The sequence below is a fragment of the Hemitrygon akajei genome, chromosome 12 (genome assembly GCF_048418815.1).
Source record: "Hemitrygon akajei chromosome 12, sHemAka1.3, whole genome shotgun sequence".
Lineage (NCBI taxonomy): Eukaryota > Metazoa > Chordata > Chondrichthyes > Myliobatiformes > Dasyatidae > Hemitrygon > Hemitrygon akajei.
The window spans coordinates 14,019,872-14,044,736 of NC_133135.1; the positions used below are offsets into that span (position 1 = coordinate 14,019,872).

Genomic DNA, 24,865 nt, shown 5'->3' on the forward strand with positions numbered 1-24,865 from the left:
TACTCCTGTGCCTAACCAGTACATTATGGAGTGGATGGGAGACATTGTCCAAGATGGCATGCAACTTGGACAGCATCCTCTTTTCAGACACCACCGTCAGAGAGTCCAGTTCCACCCCTACAACATCACTGGCCTGTTACTGCGCTGTATCTCTAAAAATACAATAAAAATCTACAACCCAGTATCCTGAGGGAACTCTCCCTTCCTTTCATCAGTGTCGTACAGACAGGTTCATCTAAGAAAACCTTTTGATCTGATGTGGCAGGGCTAGTTTCTGGATAATCTGAATGTCTAGCACAGTGCACGTCCTTCGGCCCATGACATTATGCTGATTGTTTTACCTACTCTCAGATCAATTTAATCCTTACCTCCCTAATAATCCACCATTTTTCTTTCACTCAAGAGCTTATCTGAGATTCTCTTAAATGTCCCTAATGTATCTGTCCCTACCACCACCCCTGGCAGTGCGTTCCATGCACTCACCACTCACTGTGTAAAAAAAACCTGCTTCTGACAACACACCCCCCCCCCCCCACCCCACCCAGCATACTGTCCTCAAAACAACTTAAAGTTATGCCCCCTTGTAATAGCCATTTCTGCCCTGGCAACAACTCTCTGACTGAGAACTCAGTCTATGCCTCTATCATCTTATACACGTCTGTCAAGTCACCTCTCATCTTCCTTCGCTCCAAAGAGAAAAGCTCTAGATTGCTCAAACTATCCAATTTACATAGAACGTTACAGCACAGTACAGGCCCTTTGGCCCAGGATGTTCTGCTGATCCTTTAACCTTCTGTAAGATCAATCAAATCCTTCCCTCTTACAAAATCTCAACTTTTCTATTATCCACATACCTATCTAAGGGTGTCTTAAATGTATTTCAACTTAATATTTGTTACTTCCAAATGCAGAAGCCTATGATTGGCAACTCAACACTCTTGGCTTTAGCCCAGTGTAAGCTTACTCACTGTGGCCTGTTGGGGTTGGAATGCTGATCTGTGCCCGGACTGGCTGTCAAGTAGGTGGTGCCGGGGAAAGGCAGGCTTTTATCAGGTGATCCAATGCACTGCAAGGCTTTATCACAAAGCTCCCAAAACTGCATCATATTTAGGTTCCAAACAAGAGAAAGTCTGTAGATGATAGAAATCCGAGCAACACACACAAAATGCTGAAGGAACTCAGCAGGCCGGGCAGCATCTATGGAAAAGAGTACAGTTGACATTTCGGGCCAAGAGTACAGTCGATGTTTCAGGCCAAAACCTTTCGTCAGGCCCGAAACGTCAACTGTACTCTTTTCCATAGATGCTGCCCGGCCTGCTGAGTTCCTTCAGCATTTTATGTGTATTGCTTATATGTAAGTTTGAATCGTTTCCAAGTAACTTGCAGATTGAGTTGATAGTAAGTGAGGAAAATGTAATGGTAGCTTTCACTTATTAGAACATAACAGTGAGGATGTACTGCTAAGGCTTCACAAGGTATTGGCCAGACCACACTTGGAATATTGTAAGCAATTTTTGCCCTGTAACTAAGGAAACATGCGCTGGCCCAAAAGAAGGTCCGGCAGAGTTTCACAGGAATTATCCAGGAATGAAATGCATAATGTATGAGATGCATTTGAACACTCTTGGCCTGTACTTGCTGGAATCCAGAAATTTGAAAGCTGAAATGCCTGGTTAGAATGTACATGGACAGGATATTTGCATTAGTAGGAGAACAAAGGTTCTTAAAGCATAGCCTCAGTAAAGAGGCATTTCAGTAAACTGAAATGTGGAAGAACTTTTACAACCGAAAGGTCATAAATCTGCAGTATTCATAGGTCACAGAGGGTTGTGGAGGCTAAGTCATTAGGTGTATTTAAGGCAGAGATTGAAAGGTTCTTGAATGATAAATAGGGTTAAGGATTATGGGAAAAGATGAGAGAATAGGTTTGAAGATATAAACAGCCATGATTGAAAGGCAAAGTGAACTCGATGGGCCAAATGGCATAATTTTGCATATATCTCTCATGGACTTATGGTTTTGAAAAAAAAATGTTCATGCTGAAGGAATGCATCACTATGGGCAAGATGTTGTAGGCAATCATGAAGGTGTTTGATGAAGGTAGAGCTGTGGATATTGTCTACATGGATTTTAGCGAAGTGTTTGACAAAGTCCTTCATAAAATGCTCATTTAGAAGATTAAGATGCATGGGATCCTCAGTGAGTTGGCTGAATTCAGACATGGCTTGCCAACAGAGGACAAAAGGGAGTGGTCAATAGGACTTATTTTGGCTGGTGTTTCCCACCTACTAGTGTTCCGTAGGGATCCACACTAGGACCACTGCTGTTGTGATATATAGAAATGACCTGAATTAAAATGTGGATAGGTGGGTTAGGAAGTTCACAGATGCAAAGAGTGTAGAAGCCTGCCAAAGAATACAGTAGAATTGGTTGCAGATATGAGCACAGAAATGGTAGATGTAATGTAATCCGCCCACGTACGAGGTATTGCACTTTGGGGCATCAAATATAAAGGGAAAGTACACTGTTAATGGCAAGACCTTTAACAGTGTTGATGGGGAGAGGGACTTTGGGCTCCAAGTCCATAGCTCTTTGAAAGTGGCTGCACAAGTTGATAGGGTGGTAAAGAAGGCATAAGGCATGTTGTCTTAGTTAATTGATGCATCTAGTGCAAGAGTCAAGAAGTTATAAGGCAGCTTTGCAAAACTTTAGTTAGGCCACATCTGGAGTACAGATTGAAATCCTGGTCACCCCATTATAGGAACGATTTGGAGGTTTTGGAGAAGATGCAGATGGGTTTGCCAGGATGCTGTTTGGATTGGAGTTATGAGGAGAATTTGGACAGACTTGTTTTGTTTTTTCTGCCGTGACAGAGGTTCATGGGAGATTGGATAGAACTTTATAAGATTATGAAGGCATACAGTTAAGGTGAGAGGCGGTAAATTCAGAAGAAATGTACAGGGCAAAGATTTTACACAGAAAGTGGAGGGTGCCTGGAATGAGCTGCCAAGTGTGGTGGTGGAGGCCAGTATGATAGAGGTATTTAAGAACCTCTTAGGTAGGCACATGAATATGCAGGAAATGGAAGGCTATCAACATTTAGGATATAATAGAAATGATTACTTTAGTTAGGCATTTAATTAGTTCAGCATAACACTGTGGCCCAAAGGGGGGTTCCTGTGCTGTATTGTTCTGTGTATGTTAAAGCAAAGTTTCATCTTCCATTTCAGATTGATGCAAAAGGTTCCATGGAGATTTTCCAAATAGATTACACTGCCCTGACCAACATTACCTAACTGCAAAGTATATATTCTAGCCATTATCAAAGAAAGAATCTGCCAACATCAGAAATTGGAATAAATAGACCTGATAGAATTCTTTTGCTCAGAGCAGCGTAGAACTAGAGGGAACAAGTTTAAGGTGAGAGAGGAGAAATTTAAATGTTAACAGCTTCTTGAGAGTGTCTGCAGAAGTCAATAGAATGGTAAAGAAGATGTATGGCATGTGTATGTTAAATTGTAGAAGCACTGAGTTCAAGAGTCAGGAAGTTATGCTGCAGTTGTATAAAACTCTGGTTAGATAGATAGATAGATAGATAGATAGATACTTTATTCATCCCCAAGGGGAAATTCAATGTTCCTCCAGTATGATATCACATAAACACAAGACAGACCAAGACTAACTGACCAAAAAAAACCACATAATTATAACATACAGTTACAACAGTGCAAAGCAATACCATAATTTGATAAGAGCAGACCATGGGCACGGTAAAAAAAAGTCTCAAAGTCCCAGATAGCCCATCATCTCACGCAGATGGCAGAAGGAAGAAACCTCCAACGTGGCAAAACTTCCCGATGCAGCCTCTGGAAGCACCCGAGCACAGTCAACTGTGAGTCCGTCCGAAAACTTCCGACAACTTCGTGCCTCCGACCAGCCCTCCGACACCGAGCACCGAGCACCATCTCTGCCGAGTGCTTCAACCCCGGCTCCGGCCGCCAAGCAACAGGAGTATTGCATTCAATTTTTGTTGCCCCAATTATAGGAAACACGTAGAAGATATGGAGTAGGTGCAGAAGAGGTTTACCAAGATGAGATGCATTGACAAATTAGATAAGCAGTACCTTTTACCCAGGACCGAAATGCCTAATACTAGAAGGCCATGCATTTAAGATGAGAGGGAGAAAGTTTGAAGATTTAAGGCCATGCATTTAAGGTGAGAGGGAGAAAGTTTGAAGATTTAAGGCCATGCATTTAAGGTGAGAGGGAGAAAGTTTTAAGGTGAGATATGTGGGGCAGCTTTTTACTCAAAGAGTAGTGGATGCCTGGAATACACTGGCAGGGGTGGCACTGGAGAGAGATATGATAGAAACATTTAAGAGGCTCTTAGATAGCCAAATGAATATGCAGAGATGTGAGGGATATGGACCATTGCAGGCAGAAGGAATTAGGAGCAATTAGCTTAATTAGTTTGGCAGAACATCGTCAGTTGAAGAGCCTGTTTCTGTGCTGTACTGTTCTACACTAAATTGACCACTTTATTAGGTACATCTGCTTGTTAATGCAAATAACTAATCAGTCAATCATGTGTCAGCAATTCAATGCATAAAAGCATGCAGACATGGTCAAGAGGTTCAGTTGTTCGTACCAAATATCAGATTGGGGAAGCAATGTGATCTAAGTGGCTTTGACCTTGGAGCAATTGTTGGTGCCATATGGGATAGCTTGACTGTCTCAAAAAACTGCTAATCCCTGGGATTTTCATGTACAACAGTCTCTAGAATTTACAGAGAATAGTGTGAAAAACAAAATACATCCTCTGAGTGGCAGTTCTGTGGGTGAAAACACCTTACTAAGAAGAGAGAGGTCAGAGGAGAATGGCCAAACACGTTCAAGCTGACAGAAAGGTGACAGTAACTCAAATAACCACGAGTTACAACAGTGTATACCCAGAGTTCTGAAAGAGCTGGCTGAAGGGATCATGGAGGCATTAGTAATGATCTTTCAAGAATCACTTCATTCTGGAATGGTTCTGGAAAATTGCAAATGTCACTCCACTCTTTAAGAAGGGAGGGAGGCAGAAGAAAGTAACCTATAGGCCAGTAGTCTGACCTCAGTGGTTGGGAAGATGTTGGAGTTGATTATTAACGATGAGGTCTCAGGTAACTGTCACAGTCTGACAGATGCCATTAGATATTGCTATGATTGTCACTTGCCTGTGGCAATAAAATGATGCAAAGCGAAGAGGCAAACTGTCTCTATTAAATGCCTTGACTGTGGCTTACTCTTGTCAGCTCTGATGATGGGATTAACTAAACAGCGCTCATGTCAGTATTTTGAAGACATATAGGTGGCATTGGATAACTGTAGCAAGGGGTATGAAAACAAAATGGTAATTTGAAGTCAGGTGCATTGTGGCTCAGTTCTGTTTGAAAGGCAATGTAAAAACAGTTTGCACTTGGGAATACTTGCATTTTAACCATCTTTAGCACTGTGCCAATGTTCAAATGTGTATGCAGTACTGGACCATGTTCCAGTGATTTGGCTCAGGGCCAATACAATTAATAGATTATTCAACATTCGTTGATTAGAACAGTGAACCAATTAATCATGAGCAACTCTCCCGACTCTCAAACAGCAGGGCCGTGCTAACAGCTAAGGAGATGGAAGCTATCAGCTTTCTGGATGGATGTTCCCCTCATGCATTCAGGGGAAATAGAGAAAATAAAAGACAACAAAGTTTATTCTAAGCAAAAGAGATTCTGAAGATGCAGGAAATCTTCAGCAACACCAACAAAGTGCTGGAGGAATTCAGCAAGTCAAGCAGCATCTATGGCGGGGAGAAAAGTCGACATTTTGGGCCGAGACAATTAATCAGCTACTTAATTTCTCACTGAAAGTTCAAAGTTCAAAGTGAAATTTAATATCAGAGTCACCACACACAACCCTGAAATTCTTTTTCTGCAGGCATACTTAGCAAATTTATAGAACAGTAAGTGTAAACAGGATCAATGGACAACAGACAACAAATGCAAATATAAATAAATAGCAATAAGTAATGAGCATGAAATAATAAGATAGTCTCAAAGTGAGACTATCGGTTGTGGGAACACCATAAGTACAATGAGTGTAGTTATCTCCTGTTGTTTAAGAGCCTGATGGTTGAGGGGTATTAACTGTTCTTGAATCTGGTGGTGTGAGTCCTGAGGTACTTGTACCTTCTACTAGATGGCAGCAGCGAGAAGAGAACACGGCCTGTGTGGTGAGGATTTTTGATGATGGATGCTGCTCTTTCTTCTATGGCAACGTCTCATGTAGATGTGCCCAATAGTTGGGAGGGTTTAAACCCGTGATGTACTGGGTCAAATCCAGTACCTTTTGTACGATTTTCCACTCAAAGGCATTGGTGTTCAGGCAGTGCACTTTCCACCACACATCTATAGAGATTTGCCAAGTTTTTTGATGACATGCCAAATCTCTACAGACTCTTGAGGAAGCAGCGTCATTGTGCTTTCTTTGCAATTATATTTATATGATGGGTCCAGGCCAGGTCCTCTGAGATAGTGACACCCTGGAATTTAAAGTTACTGACCCTCTCGACCTCTGATCCTCCAATGATCCTGATTCTGATCCTGATTGGGAAGTTGCTGAACCTGGGCCTCTGTACCTCCCTCTGCCATTGGATCCTTGACTTCCTAACCGAAAGACCACAATCTGTGCGGATTGGTGATAATATCTCCTCCTCACTGACCATCAACATTGGCGCACCTCAGGGGTGTGTGCTTAGCCCACTGCTCTACTCTCTATCTACACATCACTGTGTGGCTAAGCATAGCTCAAATACCATCTATAAATTTGCTGATGACACAATCGTTGGTAGAATCTCAGGTGGTGATGAGAGGGTGTACAGAAGTGAGATATGCCAACTAGTGGAGTGGTGTCGCAGCAACAACCTGGCACTCAACATCAGAAAGACAAAAGAGCTGATTGTGGACTTCAGGAAGGGTAAGACGAAGGAACACATACCAATCCTCATAGAGGGATCAGAGGTGGAGAGAGTGAGCAGCTTCAAGTTCCTGGGTGTCAAGATCTCTGAGGATCTAACCTGGTCCCAACATATCGATGTAGTTATAAAGAAGGGAAACAGCTATACTTCATTAGGAATTTGAAGAGATTTGGCTTGTCAACAAGTACACTCAGAAACTTCTATAGATATACCACGGAGAGCATTCTGACAGGCTGCATCACTGTCTGATATGGAGGGGCTACTGCACAGGACCAAAAGAAACTGCAGAGGGTTGTAAATCTAGTCAGCTCCATCTTGGGTACTAGCCTACAAAGTGCACAGGACATCTTCAGGGAGCGGTGCCTCAGAAAGGCAACATCCATTACTAAGGACCCCCAGCACCCAGGGCATGCCCCTTTTCTCACTGTTACCATCAGCTAGGAGGTACAGAAGCCTGAAGGCACACACTCAGCGATTCAGGAACAGCTTCTTCCCTTCTGCCATCCGATTCCTAAATGGACATTGAACCCTTGGACACTACCTCAGCTTTTTTAATATACAGTATTTCTATTTTTTGTACATTTTTAGTCTATTCAATATACATATACAGTAATCTATCTATGTATCCATTTATCTACTTATTTATTTATTTATTTATTTATTATTTTAATTTTATTTATTATTATTTTTTATCTTCTGTATTTTGTATTGCATTGAGCTGCTGGTGCTAAGTTAACAAATTTCATGTCACATGCCAGTGATAATAAACCTGATTCTGATTCTGATTATTCCAGCTCGCTATAGGGTGCCACGTGTGCCAAGAAAGGCTAGAATTTATAGACTATGCCTCCTGTCTGAAAATCGACAGACAATGTTAGAGTTCAGCCGTAGGATGGAAATTCAAAAGAGGAGAGCTCTTCCCCTCTGCCATCCGATTTCTGAAAGGACATTGAACCCATGAAAACTACCTCACTAATTCTTTATTTCAATTTTGGCACTACATATATAATTTAACTATTTAATATATGTATTGTATATACTTATTATAATTCATAGTATTTTTTCTCTATTATTATTTATTGCATTGTACTGCTATTTTACGACATGTGGCATTGATATAAAACCTGATTGTGATTCTGATTCTGAAATTAGGCCCACTGATTCACAAATGATTTCCATCCTATACTTACACAAATAGATTTTAAGGCAATTTGACAACTTTGTGGTTGCTTCTACATGGATCACAAATTTTTATCCACAGATTTCTATAAAATAAAAGTTTATGAGAACTATGCACTGACTGGAATAGTCTAGGTTTCTAGCTTATTGGTTGGGTACCACAGCAAATACTATTGTTAAAGATGGGCATTAAAATTACTATAGTGTTGCCTTTCTGTAGACAAAGAATCACTCAAAACAGATCTCTCCTTTTATGGAAGACCTGTGTACAAAATTGCTGTTCTATTTTCTTACTGATTTCTGCATATACTGCAGCCAAAGTAAATAGTTGAACAGTGCATTAAGACATAAATGCAAAACTTTTGATGAATATTAATAACTGCAATACCGATATTGGGTTTGACTGCAATTACAGAAGCTGTTCCATACCATTCAATGATCACATGTAATGTCAGAGTTATTTTTATTCCCTAATCAACCAGGATATTTCACACTGATTGATGCTGTCCCACAGGTAAAGAACTCCATAAAGGTTATCAGCTTCAAATTTCAAACCAAGAAATGTTCCAACGATTTCTTATAACAGTATTGTCTAAAAATGGACATTTCCTAATAACAGTTGACAAGACACTCCATCAAATACACTCAGTGACCTCCTGTATCCAACTGTCACAACCACAGATTCAGCAGGGCAGCAGATACAGCAATTGCGCTCGTGAATATGCATGTGTCAGCTAATTATTATTTCATTGTGATGGTATTTAACTCCATTCTTTTCACTGCAGGTGCTTGTCGAGACTTGGATACAGAACAGCAATGTTTCGCTGCCTGCTTGTGTTCGTCCTTGCCTGAGAAATTGGACTGTCGAGCCAACTGACTCTGAAAACTAGCGGTATTCGTTTAATACTTTGTTATTCCTTCCAGCCACAGTGTTGGCTGCGTTTTCCATTTGACAGTTTTAGTTAACGGCCCTGTTTGGTCCAGCGTTTATTGTTTTCTTTTCCCTCTAACCCTGTTCGCAATAAAGTCTATGAACTATCGACCCACTTTAGTGTCTCTTGCTCTGCACTTGGACCATATCTGAATGTCGTGACACCAATAAAGTGACCACTGAGTGTATATTCATGGTCTTCTGCTGCTGTAGCCCATCTATTTCAAAGTTCAACGTGCTGTGCTTTCAGACATGCTCTACTGCACACTACTGCTGCTGTAATGCATGTTTACTTGAGCTAGGGCGCATTTTTGTCAGGTTGAACCAGTCTGGCCATTCTCCTCTGATCTCTCTCATTAACAAGGCACTTTTGACAACAGAACTACCACTCACTAGATGATTTTTATTTTTTGTACTATTCGTTATAAACTCAAGAGACTGCTATGTGTAAAAATCCCAGGAGATCAGCAGTTTTTGAGATGCTCACACCCATACACAGTGTTGGTCTGGTACCAACAATCATTTCATAGTCAATTTCACTTAGATCACTTCTCTTCCCCATTCTGATGTTTGGTCTGAATAACAAATGAACTTCTTGACCATGTCTGCATGCTTTTATGTATTAAGTTGCTGCCACATGATTGGCTGATTAGATATTTGCATTAATGAGCAGGTGTACAAGTTTACCTAATAAAATGACACTGAGTGTACAGGAAAATGTGCTTTGTAATCTGCCTGTGACCCACGATAAGAAAGAAAAGGAAAGTATTATCAGAGAATCACAAAGTACGGATGAAAGACCTTCAGCCTATTGTGCCTCTTCTGGACATTTGAAAGTTCTGTTCAGCTATGACAAAAAGTTACTGCCCTGCACGGTCACTCCCCAGGCATGTTCGAGGCTTAGTTTTCAGGGTCCTGTCATCAATTAGCCTGTTGTTTGTAGCCTGGAGTTTGGACCTTCATCCAAGGTCCTCATTCATAGCTATCTGCAAGTCCTGGGACCATGCCAAAGATCAAAGCCTGAATAGTGATTGGAAGTCCAGAAGTCAAGGTCCAATGTGTTGTGCAGTTAATATTTCAGTAATACCAGAATCAAAATTGGAATCTGGTTTACTGTTGTCAGTATATATTGTGAAATTTGTTAACTTTGCAGCAGCAGTACAATGCAATACATAATAATAAAGAAAAAACTGTGAATTACAGTAAATATATATATTAAATAAGTAGAGCAAAAAATAGAAATAAAAAAGTAGTGAGGTTCATGGGTTCAATATCCATTCAGAAATTGGATGTCTTAAGGGAAGAAGCTGTTCCTGAATCATTGAATGTGTGCCTTCAGGCTTCTGTACCTCCTTCCTGATGGTAGCAATGAGAAGAGGGCATGTCCTGGGTGATGTGGTGTCCTGAATGAAGGACACTGCCTCTTTTGAGGCTCCGCTTCTTGAAGTTGTTTAAGTAATATTGTAAATATATTGTAAAAATACACTTTGTACGTAAATGGCATATGTTCATCATGCCACCACACAATATGTGAGTGTCATGCTTAAAGTAAAACTGAATGTACACATGTTTATGATGGTTGGAGCCTGGGTCTGGGAATCCCTGTGAGTCCGCTGGGGAAGTCGGGACCCAGTATCTGTGAATTCATGCGTCTGCTGGAGGCTGGAGGGTGAAAGAGATAGCCTGTTCTAGGTTAGAGGACTGTATTTGAGCTGGAAAGAAGGTGCAACAGGGCCTGTTTCACTGTTGTTGCAATGTTGCATGGTGTGTTCTCCAGTATTCTGCTGAACATTGAGGCAATGCTATGTTGGCACTGGAATGTGCGACGATACTTGTGGGGTGCCCTTGGCACATTCTTGGGTGTGTTTGTTGTTAAGGCAAATGGCGAATTTCATTCACAAAATGCTGGTGGAACACAGCAGGCCAGGCAGCATCTATAGGGAGAAGTGCTGTCGACATTTTGGGCCGAGAACCTGACGAAAATCCTGACGAAGGGTCTCGGCCCAAAACGTCGACAGCGCTTCTCCCTATAGATGCTGCCTGGCCTGCTGTGTTCCACCAGCATTTTGTGTGCGTGTTGCTTGAATTTCCAGCATCTGCAGATTTCCTTGTGTTTGGCGAATTTCATTGTATGTTTTGATGGATACGTGATAAATAGATCTGAATCTGAACCTAAATCTAACTCCTCCTCAGGTTAACACCGCTTCTCTCTGGCCACAGACGCTGGCAGAACCACTGACTAGCTGCAGCATCTTCTTTTATTTTGGATTTCTGGAACCTGTCACGTTTTGTTCCTGATCAGTTCTGCTCTTTCTCCTTAGAAGGATTTGGACAGATTAGGATAATGGGCAAAGGAGTGGCAGATGGAATGCAGCGTAGAGAAGTGTATGGTTATGCAGCTTGGTAAGAGGAATAAAGGCATAGACTAGTTTCTAAATGGGGAGTGAATTCAAAAATTGGAGGTGCAAAAGGACTTGGCAGTCCTAGTAGAGGAGTCCCTAAAGGTTAACTTGTGGGTTGAGTCAGCAATGGACATGCAATGTGTGTATTCATTTCCGGAGGTTTAGAATATAAAAGCAAGAATGAAATGCTGAAGGCTTATAAAGCATTGCTCCCCAACCCCCGGGGCTGTGGACCGATACCGGGCCGCGGAGCATGCAGGGGTGCAGCGGTAGGCAGAATGCACCCCACACATCTTTAAGAAAAAAGCCGAAATAAACAAGCTAATTAATTAGGTGTTGCCCGGAACGTAAATGTCGGTGCAGATTTCACTTGCTCTACCCGATCGGCAATCGCCTCTGATCTGGGCTGAGATTTACGTGCCGGGCGGCACCTAATTAATTAGCTTGTTTATTTCGTCTTTTTTCTGGGTGCGTTCCGGCTACCGCTGCGCCCCCGCATGGTATCAGTCCGTGGTCCGGTGGTTGGGGTCACTGTTATAAAGCATTGATCATACCACATTTGGAGTATTCTGGGCACTTTTGGACCCTTATGTGTTGGCAGAACCATTTCTACTGACAGTAGAAGGGGCAAAGGTGGGTTACTGGTGCCTTAAAACCAGTTGCCTCGAGCAGATGGGGCTTGTCAGCTGTGGCTGGCAGCTTATCTAGGAGAAGGAAAACTCTGATCTCAAATCTTCACTGCCTTGCGGCTATACCCACTCATGGGAAAGGCTTTGGGAGTAAACCCCAAGGGAAAATCTGGAGCTGGAGTCCTTAAGCAGTTCCAGATTGAGTTCAATGCTGTCTGGCAGCTTCTGCGACGCTGTATCAGAATCTGCCATTCCTTTGGGTTCATCAGATGTGTTGAGAGGGGGCACTTGCTACATGAGCAACAGCTTGCTCTCCTATCATATGCCCAGGCTTGCATACCTAGACAGCTAGGATGCAATATCCATGGTCAACTCCGACTGACGGAGGCCCTCACCTCAGATTAGGTGGACATAGAGACGATGCTTCCAATAGTGGGAGAGTCTAGAACCAGACAGCACAGCCTCAGAATACAATGATGTTCCTTTAGAACACACATAAGAAGAAATTTCTACAGCTAGAGAGTGGTGAACCTGTGGAACTCATTGATATAGATGGCTGTAGAGGCCAAGTCATTGGATGTATTTAAAGTGGCAGTTGATAAATGCTTGATTAGTATAGGTGTCAAAGGTTATGGGGAGAAGGCATAAGAATGGGGTTGAGAGGGAAAATAAATCAGCTATGATGGAATGGCGAAGCAGTCTCGATGGGTCGAATGACATAGTTCTGCATATGATCTTACTGCTGCTACAGCTTAAGTCAAGATTCAAGATTCAAATACTGTATATTTATCATGTATACATCGTAACATTCAGTGAAATGTGTCACTTGTGTTAACAACCAAAACACTCATGTTGCGTGCATCTGAATGACCTTTGAAAGCTTCCAATAAATCAGCTTCAGCGAACCACGCAGGTAATGCATTACAGATCAAAACAGCACACAGCTCACAAAATTTCTCATCTTCCCCTCCAGTTGTTTTTTAAATAATATACAATGGTGTTCTTTGGTTCCTGACCCATGTACCAGTGAAAGAGTTTCCTATTTATTCTAATAAATCCTCTCTATTGACACCTTCATTTACCTCTATCCTAAGGTGATACTTCTCCAGCCTCTTTCCGTATTATTAATCCCCTAGAAAAAAACTTTGCAGCTTTTCAACAAAAATCCTCTCCAAATCTTAGATACCGCCCCTCCCCCTGCCAATGGCAGAGAACTTCTTTTAAAGTCGTAAAGATATAAAGGTGAAGAGGGTTAAAAGTTTAACCCTCCACCGTGCAGCTATAGAAGATTGTCAAAGATTTAGATGACATGCCGAATCTGTATAAACTTCAAAGAAAGTAAAGGCACTGCTGTGCCTTCTTCATAATGGCACTTACGAGCTGGCCCCAAGACGTATCTTCCAAAATGACATCGCCAAGGAATTTTTAAGGCCAATAAAAGACAGAAAATAAAGTTGTCTCATGAGACATTTTAAAAATCTATAACTATGATTTTATTTTAATAACATTATTAAGGGTGAATGGTGAAGTATTTAAGGAGAACCTGAGGAGAAACTTCACTAAGAGGATGGTGGAAATACGGAATGAGCTGCCAGCAGAAGTGGCTCAATTTCAACATTTAAAGGAAATTTGGATCCGTTCATGGATGAAAGAGAGAGTCACGCTCCATGTATGGGTTCATAGTTGTAGGCAGACTAATAGTCAGCACAGACTGGATGGACCAAAGGGATTGCTTCTGTGCTTCAGAGCTTTAGCAGAGGTGAGGGGATAGTGTGGGTTTTCGTAAGTAAAACGGTAATGTTCTAAGCTTAAGAAAAAGCATGACAACTTTATTGCACTCTAAACACAGAACATAAAGCACGGTAAAAACCTTCATATAATTACATCATCATGTCAGACAAGCTTCTTATAGTGAACCCCAAATCAATATTGGTGGTTGTGAATTATACATTTCCACCCATTAGAACATAAAACATTACAGGCCCTTCGGCCCACAATGTTGTGCCGATCACGTAACCTATTATAGAAACTGCCTAGAATTTCCCTACTGCATAGCCCTCTATTTTCTAAGCTCCATGTACCTATCTAAGAGGCTTTTAAAAGACCCTATTGTATCTGCCCCCACCACCACCAGTCGCAGTGCATTCCATGCACCCACCACTCTGCACTATGCCCTCTCATGTTAGCCATTTCAGCCCTGGGAAAAGCTTCTGACTACCGACACGATCGATGTCTCTCATTATCTTGTACACCTCTAATAGGTCACCTCTGATCCTCTCGCTCCAAGGAGAAAAGGCCAGGTTCACTCATCCTATTCTCATAAGGCATGCTCTCCAATCCAGGCAACATCCTTGTAAATCTCCTCTGCACTCTCCCTATAGCATCCACATCCTCCCTGTAGTGAGCTGACCAGAAATGCCATGATGTTCCGACTGAAGAAACCTCAATTCGTGTGAATGCTGTGTAAATACTGCCCGTACACAGTTAAACCAGTCCAATGTGCACATGAGGTTGGAGCTCAGCCTGGAGCTGTCTTCACTCACGTGCTGGGCCCATGGCCTGCGTGAAAGCACACACATTACCAACTTTGCTCGAAATCCATCTCAAATGAACAGGTTTCTCTCTCAGGAGTACTGGCCCTTTCTCCTTGGAGCCATTTATCCCCACAAAGCACTTTGTGCAACGGGACTTGCCTTCCACTGGCATTCTGCAGTATCTTCCCTTCTTAGCCACTCCCGCCAAAAGTACCGAACCAGACTATTGTCCGTCACAAATCTCTCTCGGCCCTGCTCTTTCTCCTGATTCCACCATCCTGACTGGCTGACACGACTTTCCCAAGCTGAGCAGCAGAGCTTCTTACCTTCAGCTGAAACCAAAACATTCTACCAGCAGGACACACTGCTTTTGCAGAAACTGCTAAAATATAGTAGAAATCTTAACCAGGGCATTAAATAGGTTTTAAATATAAAATAGGTTATAAAATGCTACACACATAACAGAAGTAAAATATATGTTATAAACCTAAAATAGAGCAGATGTCAGACCATGCTGGAAATACTCAATGGGTTAGGCAGCGTCTATAGATGGAGAAATAGTTTTAGTGCTTCTGGCAAACAATTGATTGGTCATGTCTATTTTACCTTAATGTTTACAGAAGAGAATGACATCAAATTTAACAGAGCACACAAGGAATGAGTAGATAACACAAATCAATAGCAAGAAGGATCTACAACAGGTAGTCAAAACTGCCCAGTGCATCACCAGCGCCAGCCCACCCGCTATCAAGACACATATATACAGAAAGCAATCAGAATCAGGTTTATTATCACTGGCATGTGATGTGAAATTTGTTAACTTAGCAGCAGCAGTTCAATGCAATACATAATCTAGAAGAGAAAAAAATAATAAATAATAATAGTAAGTAAATCAATTACAGTATATGTATTTTAAATAGATTTTTTTAATGTGCAAAAATAGAAATACTATATATTAAAAAAGTGAGGTAGTGTCCAAGGGTTCAATGTCCATTTAGGAATCGGATGGCAGAGGGGAAGAAGCTGCTCCTGAATCGCTGAGTGTGTGCCTTCAGGCTTCTGTACCTCCTACCTAATGGTAACAGTGAGAAAAGGGCATGCCCTGGGTGCTGGATGTCCTTAATAATGGGCGCTGCCTTTCTGAGACACCACGCCCAGAAGATGTCCTGGGTACTTTGTAGGCTAGTAACCAAGATGGAGCTGTCTAGATTTACAACCCTCTGCAGCTTCTTTCGGTCCTGTTCAGTAGCAGCACACCGCCCCCCCCCCCCCCCCCCCCATACCAGACAGTGATGGAGCCTGTCAGAATGCTCTCCATGGTACATCTATAGAAGTTTTTGAATGTATTTGTTGACATGCCAAAGCTCTTCAAACTCCTGATGAAGTATAGCCACTGTCTTGCCTTCTTTATAACTAAATTGATATGTTGGGACCAGGTTAGATCCTCAGAGATCTTGACACCAGGAACTTGAAACTGCTCACTCTCTCCACTTCTGATCCCTCTATGAGGATTGGTATGTGTTCCTTCATCTTACCCTTCCTGAAGTCCACAATCAGCTCTTTCACCTTACTGACGTTGAGTACCAGGTTGTTGCTGCAACACCACTCCGCTAGTTGGCATATCTCACTCCTGTATGCCCTCTCGTCACTACCTGAGATTCTATCAACAATGGTTGTATCGTCAGCAAATTTATAGATGGTATTTGAGCTATGCCTAGCCACATAGTCATGTGTATATAGAGAGTAGAGCAGTGGGCTAAGCACACACCCCTGAGGTGCGCCAGCGTTGATATGATATCACCAATCAGAAAGGATTGTCATTTTCCGGTTAGGAAGTCGATGATCCAATTACAGAGGGAGGTACAGAGGCCCAGGGTCTGCAACTTCTCAATCAGGATCGTGGGAATGATGGTATTAAATGCTGAGCTATAGTTGATGAACAGCATCCTGACGTAGATGTTTGTATTGTTCAGGTGGTCTAAAGCCATGTGAAGAGCCATTGAGATTGTGATAGGCAAATTGCAATGGGTTCAGGTCCTTGCTGAGGCAGGAGTTCAGTCTAGTCAGGACCAACCTCTCAAAGCATTTCATCACTGTTGATGTGAGTGCTACCGGGCAATATTGATTAAGTCAGCCCACATTATTCTTCTTAGGCACTGGTATAATTGTTGCCTTTTTGAAGCAAGTGGGAACTTCCGTCTTTAGGGTGGAAAAAAGCAAATAACATCACGAAGGATCCCACTCACCCTGCTCAAGGACTGTTTGACCCACCCCATCAGGGAGGAGGCCATGCAGCATCCACAATAGGACCACCAGACACAAGAACAGAATCAGAATCAGGTTTAATATCACCGGCATATGTTGTAAAATTTGTTAACTTAGCAGCAGCAGTTCAATGCAACACATGATAATATAGGGGGAAAATAAGTAAATCAATAACAGTAAGTATATATGTGCATATTAAATAGTTAAATTAAAAATAGTACAAAACAGAAATAATAAAAGTGAGGTAGTGTTCACAGGTTCAATGTCTTTAGGAATCGGATGGCAGAGGGGAAGAAACTGTTCCTGAATCACTGACAGTGTACCTTCAGGCTTCTGTATCTCTTCCTGACAGTACTAATGAGAAGAGGGCATGTCCTGGGTGATGGGGGTCCTGAATAATGGACGCCACCTTTCTCGGACACAGCTCCTTGGAGATGTCTTGGATACTATGGAGACTAGTACCCAAGATGGCGCTGGCTAATTCTGTAGCTTCTTTTGATTCTGTGCATTAGCACACCCCCCACCCCCCATACCAGACAGTGATGCAGCCTGTTAGTATGTTCTCCATCATACACCTATAATAGTTTTCGACTGTCACAGGTGACAAACCAAATCTCCTCAAACTCCTGACAAAATATTGCTGCTGCCTTGCCTTCTTTATAGCTGCATCGATATGTTGGGGCCAATTTAGATCCTCAGAGATCGTGACACCCAGACACTTGAAATTGCTCACTCTCTCCACTTCTGATCCCTCCATGAGGATTCATTCTTGATCACTCATTTGACCCTTCCTGAAGTTCACAATCAACTCTTTGGTCTTACTGATGTTGAGTGCAAGGTTGTTGCTGTTATACCACTCAACTAGTTGCTATATCTCGCTCCTGTACGCCCTCTCGTCTCCCTTTGAGATTCTGCCTACAATGGTTGTACCGTCAGCAAATTTATAGATAGTATTTGAGCTTTGCTTAGCCACACGGTCATGGGTATAGAGGGAGGAGAGCAGTGGGCTGAGCACACACCCCTGAGGTGCACCAATGTTGATCATCAGCGAGGAGAAGATATTATCACCAAATCGCACAGATTGTGGTCTTCCAGTTAGGAAGTCGAGGATCCAATTACAGAAGCCCAGGTTCCGTAGCTTATCGATCAGGAGCAGTTACTTTCCTCAAGTAGAAAGGCGGATCAACACCTCCAGCCATTAACCCATTCCTTCACCACCCCACCCTCTGCCACTACTTATCATTTCCTGTCAGTCACCTTACGTACAGACACTCCTGTGCCTACATCTTTTTATGGACATACAAACAGTCTATATCTCAAGTATTTATATTTATTGTGATTTTTTGTTGCTATGTTCTTTATTTTATTGTTTTTTTTGTGCTGCATTGGAGCCAGAGTAACAATCACTTTATTCTCCTTTACACTTTTGTACCGGAAATGATATTAAACAATCTTGAATCTTTTAATAATTTTGAAACTGAAATAAAGAAAGGAAATAGTGTAAGTCAGATGGCAGAGATAGTCTTTGATGTATGGATCTGTGTTTGGCAACTCGAACTGGATGGGCACCTGAAAGTTCATCACCTTCGGCAACCCATTGACTCCATGACACCTCCATTTTTGTGATGATATTGGCTTTACACTGTAGGGTTAAGTAACACCTCGTCTGATTGGCAGATTCTTCACCACCATTCAAACATCCCATTGCCCCTCTGGTTCGATGGAGTTATATGTTTCCGAAAACAAAACAGATGAAACAACACAACTTTGTTATATAATTCCCGTAAGAATTCACTGCCGGAGTTGCTGCAGCAGTGTCCTGAAGATTAAGCTTTAATTCTAGGCAAGTCCTGACAATCTGAGTGGTTTGACAATATTGAAGAGATCAGGTAAAAGAAATGCTTCACTGCTTGTGGCATCCCACAAAATTTTCCTGGTATTGAACGACTCAGGCTTCTTCAGTCTATACAGATAATTGATTTTTTTTCAGTTCCCGCCCCCAACCCCTGAGTCATTCTAATAAATCAACCTCTCCAAGGCTGGTAAACAGCTAAATCAGCTGTATAAAAACATAACTATACTAGATTGCAAATTAAAGATAGGATAGGTGCCTTTTTATAGAAGGTGAAGGAATACTGTAGACTGCTTCATTACTTACAGGAAAAGAATAGCAGCATAGATTTAAGCAATGTCCTCAGAGAAGTCTGATAATTGAGTAGGTCCCCTGGTGTGCTACAGGAGCAGGTAATGGAAAACCTCCTTTGGAAAACCTCCTCCAAAGGAGAATAATTGCAGCAACTCCTTCTGTCCACATTTCCCAGCCTGGTTTTCATCACAGGAAAAGCCCTCCTCATCAGTGAGCACATCTACAAGGACTGCTGCCACAGGAAAGGAGCATCCATCATCGAGGACTTCCACCATCCAGGTCCCATCTTTCCTTGCTGCTACCATTGGGAAGGAGGTACACAATCCTTGGCCCCACACCACCAGGTTCAGGAACAGTTAATACTCTTCAAGCATCAGGACCCTGAACCAGAATGCATAACTTCACTAATTTCAACACTGAACTGATTCCACAATTTCCTAACTGGACTAACTTTAAAAGATTCTGCAACTCATGCAGCTAGTTTAATTTATCTATCCATCTTTATTTATTTATTTATTTATATTTGCACAGTTTGGCTTCTTTTGCAAATTGGTTGTTTGTCAGTGCTGCTTCAAGCACCCATGCTGAGCTCATCAGTTTCATCAACTTTGCCTCCAACATCCACCCTGCCTTTAAATTCACTCGGTCCATTTCTGACATCTCTCTCTTTTCTTGATCTCTCTGTTTCCATCTCTAGAGACAAACTGTCTACCGTCATCTTTAAAGAAACTACTGATTTCCAGGGGAATCTTGACTATACCTGTTTACACAGTTTCCTACAGAAATATTATTCCCTTTCTTCAGTTCCTTTGTCTCAGATGCATCTATTCTCAACCTGAGGCTTTCCTACATCCTCCTTCTGCAAAGAATGGGGTTTCCCTTCTTCCACTATTAATGCTGCTTTCACCTGGCACCTCCTCTATTTCCAGGACACCTGCGCTCACCCCATCTTCCCGCTGCTTTAACGGGGATAGAGTTCCATTTGTCCTCACCTACCAACCCATAAGCCTCCGTATCCAACAAATCATTCTCCACAACCTCCGCCATCTTCAATGAGATCCTATCTTTACTTCACCCCCCATTCTTCGTTTTCCGCAGGGATTGCACCCTCCATGATTCCCTTGTCCATTCACCTCCTCCCTAATCTCCATTCAGTGCTCCAAATAGTCCTATCAGGTGAGGCACCACTTCAACTGTGAATCTACTGGGGTTGTCTATCTATTGTATCTGTGGCCCCTAATGTGGGCTCCTCTACACTGGGGAGACCTGACATAAACTGGGGGGACCATGTTGTCGAGCACCTTCTCCCCATCTTCCAAAAGTGGAATTTCCTGGTGGCCAATCCATGGCCTCCTCTTCTGCCATAATGAGGCTACTCTCAGCGTCGAGGAGCAACAACTCATATTCCGTCTAGGTAGCCTCCAACCTGATGGCTAGAACGTCAATTTTTCCTCATTCCCTCTTCTTTTATTCCCCATTCTGGTCTCTTAACTCTTCTTCTCACCTACCTATCACCTCCCTAGTGCCCCTCCTTCTTCCCTTTTCCCCCTATCAGATTCTTTCTTCTCCACCCCTTTACCTTTCCTACCCACCTGGCTTCACTTATCATCTTTCAGCCAGTCCTCCTTCTCCTCCCCCCACTACTTTATTCGGGCTTCTTCCCCCTTCCTTCCCACTCCCAAGGAAGGGTCTCGGCCCAAAATGTCAACTGGTTATTAATTTTCATAGATCCTGCCTGATCTGTTGAGTTTCTATTGCTCTGGATTTCCAGCACCTGCAGAATCTCTTGTATTTTTGTTTGTGTGTAGTTTTTCATTGACTCTATTGTATTTCTTTGTTCTACTGTGAATGTCTGCAAGGAATTGAATCTCAAGGTAGCATACAGTTATGTATATGTATTTTGATAATAAACTTAATTTGAACTTTGAATCTTTGTACCCATTTAGGAAGATGGGACTGAGCCCTCTGCAATGCTTTAACAATTAATTGAAGCTTTGCAAACCAGAGGTACGACTACAATAAAAACAAGAGGTTTTGCAGAGGCTGTAAAGACTACCATGCCATTTCCCTGATTAAACACGTATTGGCCATTATTGGTGGCAGTGCTGGCTATTTATGTTTGTTTGTTTGTTTGTTTACTTATTGAGCTACAGTACGGAATAGGCCCTTCTGGCCCATTGAGCCATGCCACCTCACAATACTCTGATTTAATCCTAGCCTGATCACAGGACAATTCACAATGACCAACTAACCTACCAACCGAACATTTGGACTGTGGGAAGAAATCAGAGCATCCAGAGGGAACACATGCAGTCACGGGGAGAACGTACAAACTCCTTACAGGCAGTGGTGGGAACTGAACCTGGGTTGCTAGTACTGTAAAACATTGTGCATCGAGAGGTAATGTGGCAGCTATATAGGACCCTGGTCAGACCCCACTTGGAGCACTGTGCTCATTTCTGGTTACCTCACTATGGCAAGGATGTGGAAACCATAGAAAGGGTGCAGAGGAGATTTACAAGGATGTTGCATGGATTGGGGAGCATGCCTCATTGGAATAGGTTGAGTCCTTGGAGCGATGGAGGATGAGAGGTGGCCTGACAGAGGTGTATAAGATGATGAGAGGCATTGATCATGTGAATAGTCAGAGGTTTTGCTCCAGAGCTGAAATGGCTAGCAAGAGAGGGCATAGTTTTAAGGTGCTTGGAAGAAGGTACAGAGGAGATGTCAGGGGTAAGTTTTTTTCACAGAGAGTGGTAAGTGCATGGAATGGGCTGCCAGTGGTGGTGGAGGCGGAAATGATAGGATCTCTTAAGAGACTCCTGGATGGCTACATGGAGCTTCGAAAAATAGAGGGCTATGGGTAAAGCCTAGGTAGTTCTAAGGTAAGGACATGTTTGGCACAGCTTTGTGGTCCGAGGGGCTTGTATTGTGCTGTAGGTTTAGTATGTTTCTATGTAACCACTATACTCTAGTCTGCTCTAGCTATTTTACAAATAGACCTGGGGTTCTCTGGATGAAGCAGTAAGAATGCCTACCTGTCCCTTCCTGTTTCCTGCTTGAAGATGTTGTCGCAGTAATTCATTCGTTCCTGTGTGGTCAAGTAGATCTTGGCGTGGGGGTACTTTCTGGCCAGCTTCTGTAATTCGTTGTATGTGGGCCCTTTACCGTCCTGCCGCATGTTCCGATAGGGACCCCAGATCACGTAGATGGTCTCATTGGCTTCTGCAAAGTAATTCTGTTGCTTCCGTAGGAGGAGTGGTAAGCTGGTGTGGGACACCACCCTGACAGTTGTCCTGGTGCCAACGTCGGATTCAAACCCCAGCGTGGGTGCATTGTTCATTCTCCATACGCAGGGCGACTGGTCAATCAGCTTGCCGGCCTGCTGGCCAAGCATCTGTCCAGAGCTGGACACAATGCTGCAAAGGTCACAGTGCAGGCGGAGAGGCTGTGAGCGGGAAAAAAAAAGACCTCAATTAATACAGCACATTCCACAATCTCACATTGCCCCAAAGTGCTTGAAAACCAATAAAAGTACATTTTGTTCTCTGTTATAAAGCAGCAATCAATTTGTGCGCTGCAAGGTTTTGTAAAGAGTAATGTAATTAGAAGCTGATAAGCTATTTCTGAGCTTTTGATGAGATTGGATTAGCTTACTGTCATTTACACCAAGCTGCAATGAAATTCCCTGTTCACATGAAGCACAACGTAATAATAAATACACTAAATGAGCACACAACTACAGAATGGTGCAAAGACTAGTGCAGATTGGCTTTGAGATAAATAATGGTGAGGAGAATTCTCCTGCTCTTCATCAAGAGTTCCATGGAATCCTTTATGTCCACCTTTGAGAATTCAGTTTAGCACCTCATCCAAAAGATGAACAATCTTTTCCCTTAACGTCTGCCCCAAGAAGGACAATTCAAGCTTCTCTCATCTCTCTCAAAGCCTATCATAACTATACAACACAATGAACTGAAACAGAAACAGAAGCCGCCCACTTTGTCCCCTGTGCCTCCCCCACTATTCAGTAAGATTGACAGTTTAACACTGTGCTTCTGGATTCACATCACATGATTCCCTTTGGAATCATACAGCATGGAAACAGATCTTCGGCCATACTTGTTTATGCTGATCATGAGCTAATCCCACTTGCCTTTGTTTGGCCAGTTAGGAATGATAGCAGGAATAACTTTTTTCACATAAAGTGAAATGAAAATTTGAAGCATTCTCACTTAAAAGCTGGGAGCCATTTTACCTGCAGTTAGACCCTCATGCAGCAATGAAGCCAATCATATAAATCACAGGCCACAACATATGGATTAGGAGCAGGATAGGCCACTGAGTCTGTGCTGCCATACTAGAAGATAATAGGAGATCTTTAGCCCTGGATTTGATTTCTTGACCTGTGATTCTCTACTATCTAAGAAGCTATTGACTTCATTCTGTGGGTTTCTGGGGTAGAGAGCTCAGGAAAGGGGAAGAAGCCAAGATAAGCAGAGGGGAAGCTGTACAAGCTGACAGATGATAGGTGAAACAAAATGAGGGGAAAGGTGGATGGGTCAGTTGGGGGGGAGAAGTAAGAAGCTGGGAATTTATAGGTGGTGAAGGGCTGAAGATATGGGAGGAGAGTGGACCAAGGGAGAAAGAGAAGGATCAGTGGAAGGTGATAGGAAGGTGAGGAGAAGAGAAGGAGTAAGATGGGAGATGGAATAGGGAATGGAAAATGAGAGAGGAGGGATAGGGGAGGTTTATAATCATCATCATCATGTACCTTGCATGTGATGTGGGTGATCATGGTCTACGATTGTTCTTGGCAAATTTTACTCAAGGATTGTTCAATGTAACAGTGGGATAGAAGCTGTTAGAAGTCTCCCCTAGATAACAGGGAGCACTTTCCAGGACTTAGTGGTGATGAGGGACACACAACATATTACTAAATTGGGTTGTTGTGCAAACTGGAGAATTGGTTTGCCATTGCCTTCTTCTGGAAGTGTCTTTACAAGATGGGTGACCCCAGCCATTATCAATACTCTTCAGAGATTGTCTGGCTGATGTCAGAGGTCGCATAACTAGGATTTTTGATAAGCACTAGCTGCTCATACGATCATCCAGAACCTGGTCTCATGTGACCGATATCCGGAGGGGTGGGGAGGATGGGTGTAAGCAGGTGCTACAACTTGCCCAAGGGTGATCTGCAGTCTGGCGGAGGGAAGACATATTTCCATACTGCCACCCATAATTAGATGTTAGGATCAGCGATATTCATGTTGTCAGGTTGGAAGCTACCCAGTTGGGATATGAGGCATTGCTCCTCCACCTTAACCATGGCCTCACTTCAAAGTTCGTGTTAACCTCCTCAACAGAAATGGTCGCTTTAATCTCAATCCCTCTCTCCATAAACACTTTTCATTTTTTAAATCCTTATGTTTATTAGTTGGTGTTACAATCCAAGGCACTATTTGACAGCGCTTCCCAAACCTTCAGATTCTATCATCCAGAAGCTCAAGTGTTTGGGAGTACCACCACCAACTGGATCCTCTCCAGTCTGCACAACATCCCAATTTAGTCATATGCTGTGTGTCCCTCATCACCACTAAGTCCTGGAAAGTGCTCCCTGTTATCTAGGGGGGCTTCTAACAGCTTCTATCCCACTGTTATATTGAACAATCCTTGAGTATGATAAGAACAGACGCTTCGTCTCACTATTTACCAATCATTACTTTGCACTTTATTTTCTGCCTGCACTGCCCTTTCTCTATAACGCTTTATA

The 24,865-nt window shown here is 42.6% G+C and overlaps 1 protein-coding gene across 2 annotated transcripts in view; it reads right to left on the reverse strand.

Annotated features, from left to right (window-relative positions):
* st6galnac3 (ST6 (alpha-N-acetyl-neuraminyl-2,3-beta-galactosyl-1,3)-N-acetylgalactosaminide alpha-2,6-sialyltransferase 3) overlaps positions 1 to 24,865 on the reverse strand; it is a 299,917-nt gene that overhangs the window by 141,829 nt on the left and 133,223 nt on the right. For both annotated transcript variants that reach the window (XM_073062598.1, XM_073062597.1), the window contains exon 3: positions 22,131 to 22,540. In XM_073062598.1, coding sequence (XP_072918699.1) covers positions 22,131 to 22,540 — 410 coding nt within the window. The remainder of the gene's footprint in view (positions 1 to 22,130; positions 22,541 to 24,865) is intronic.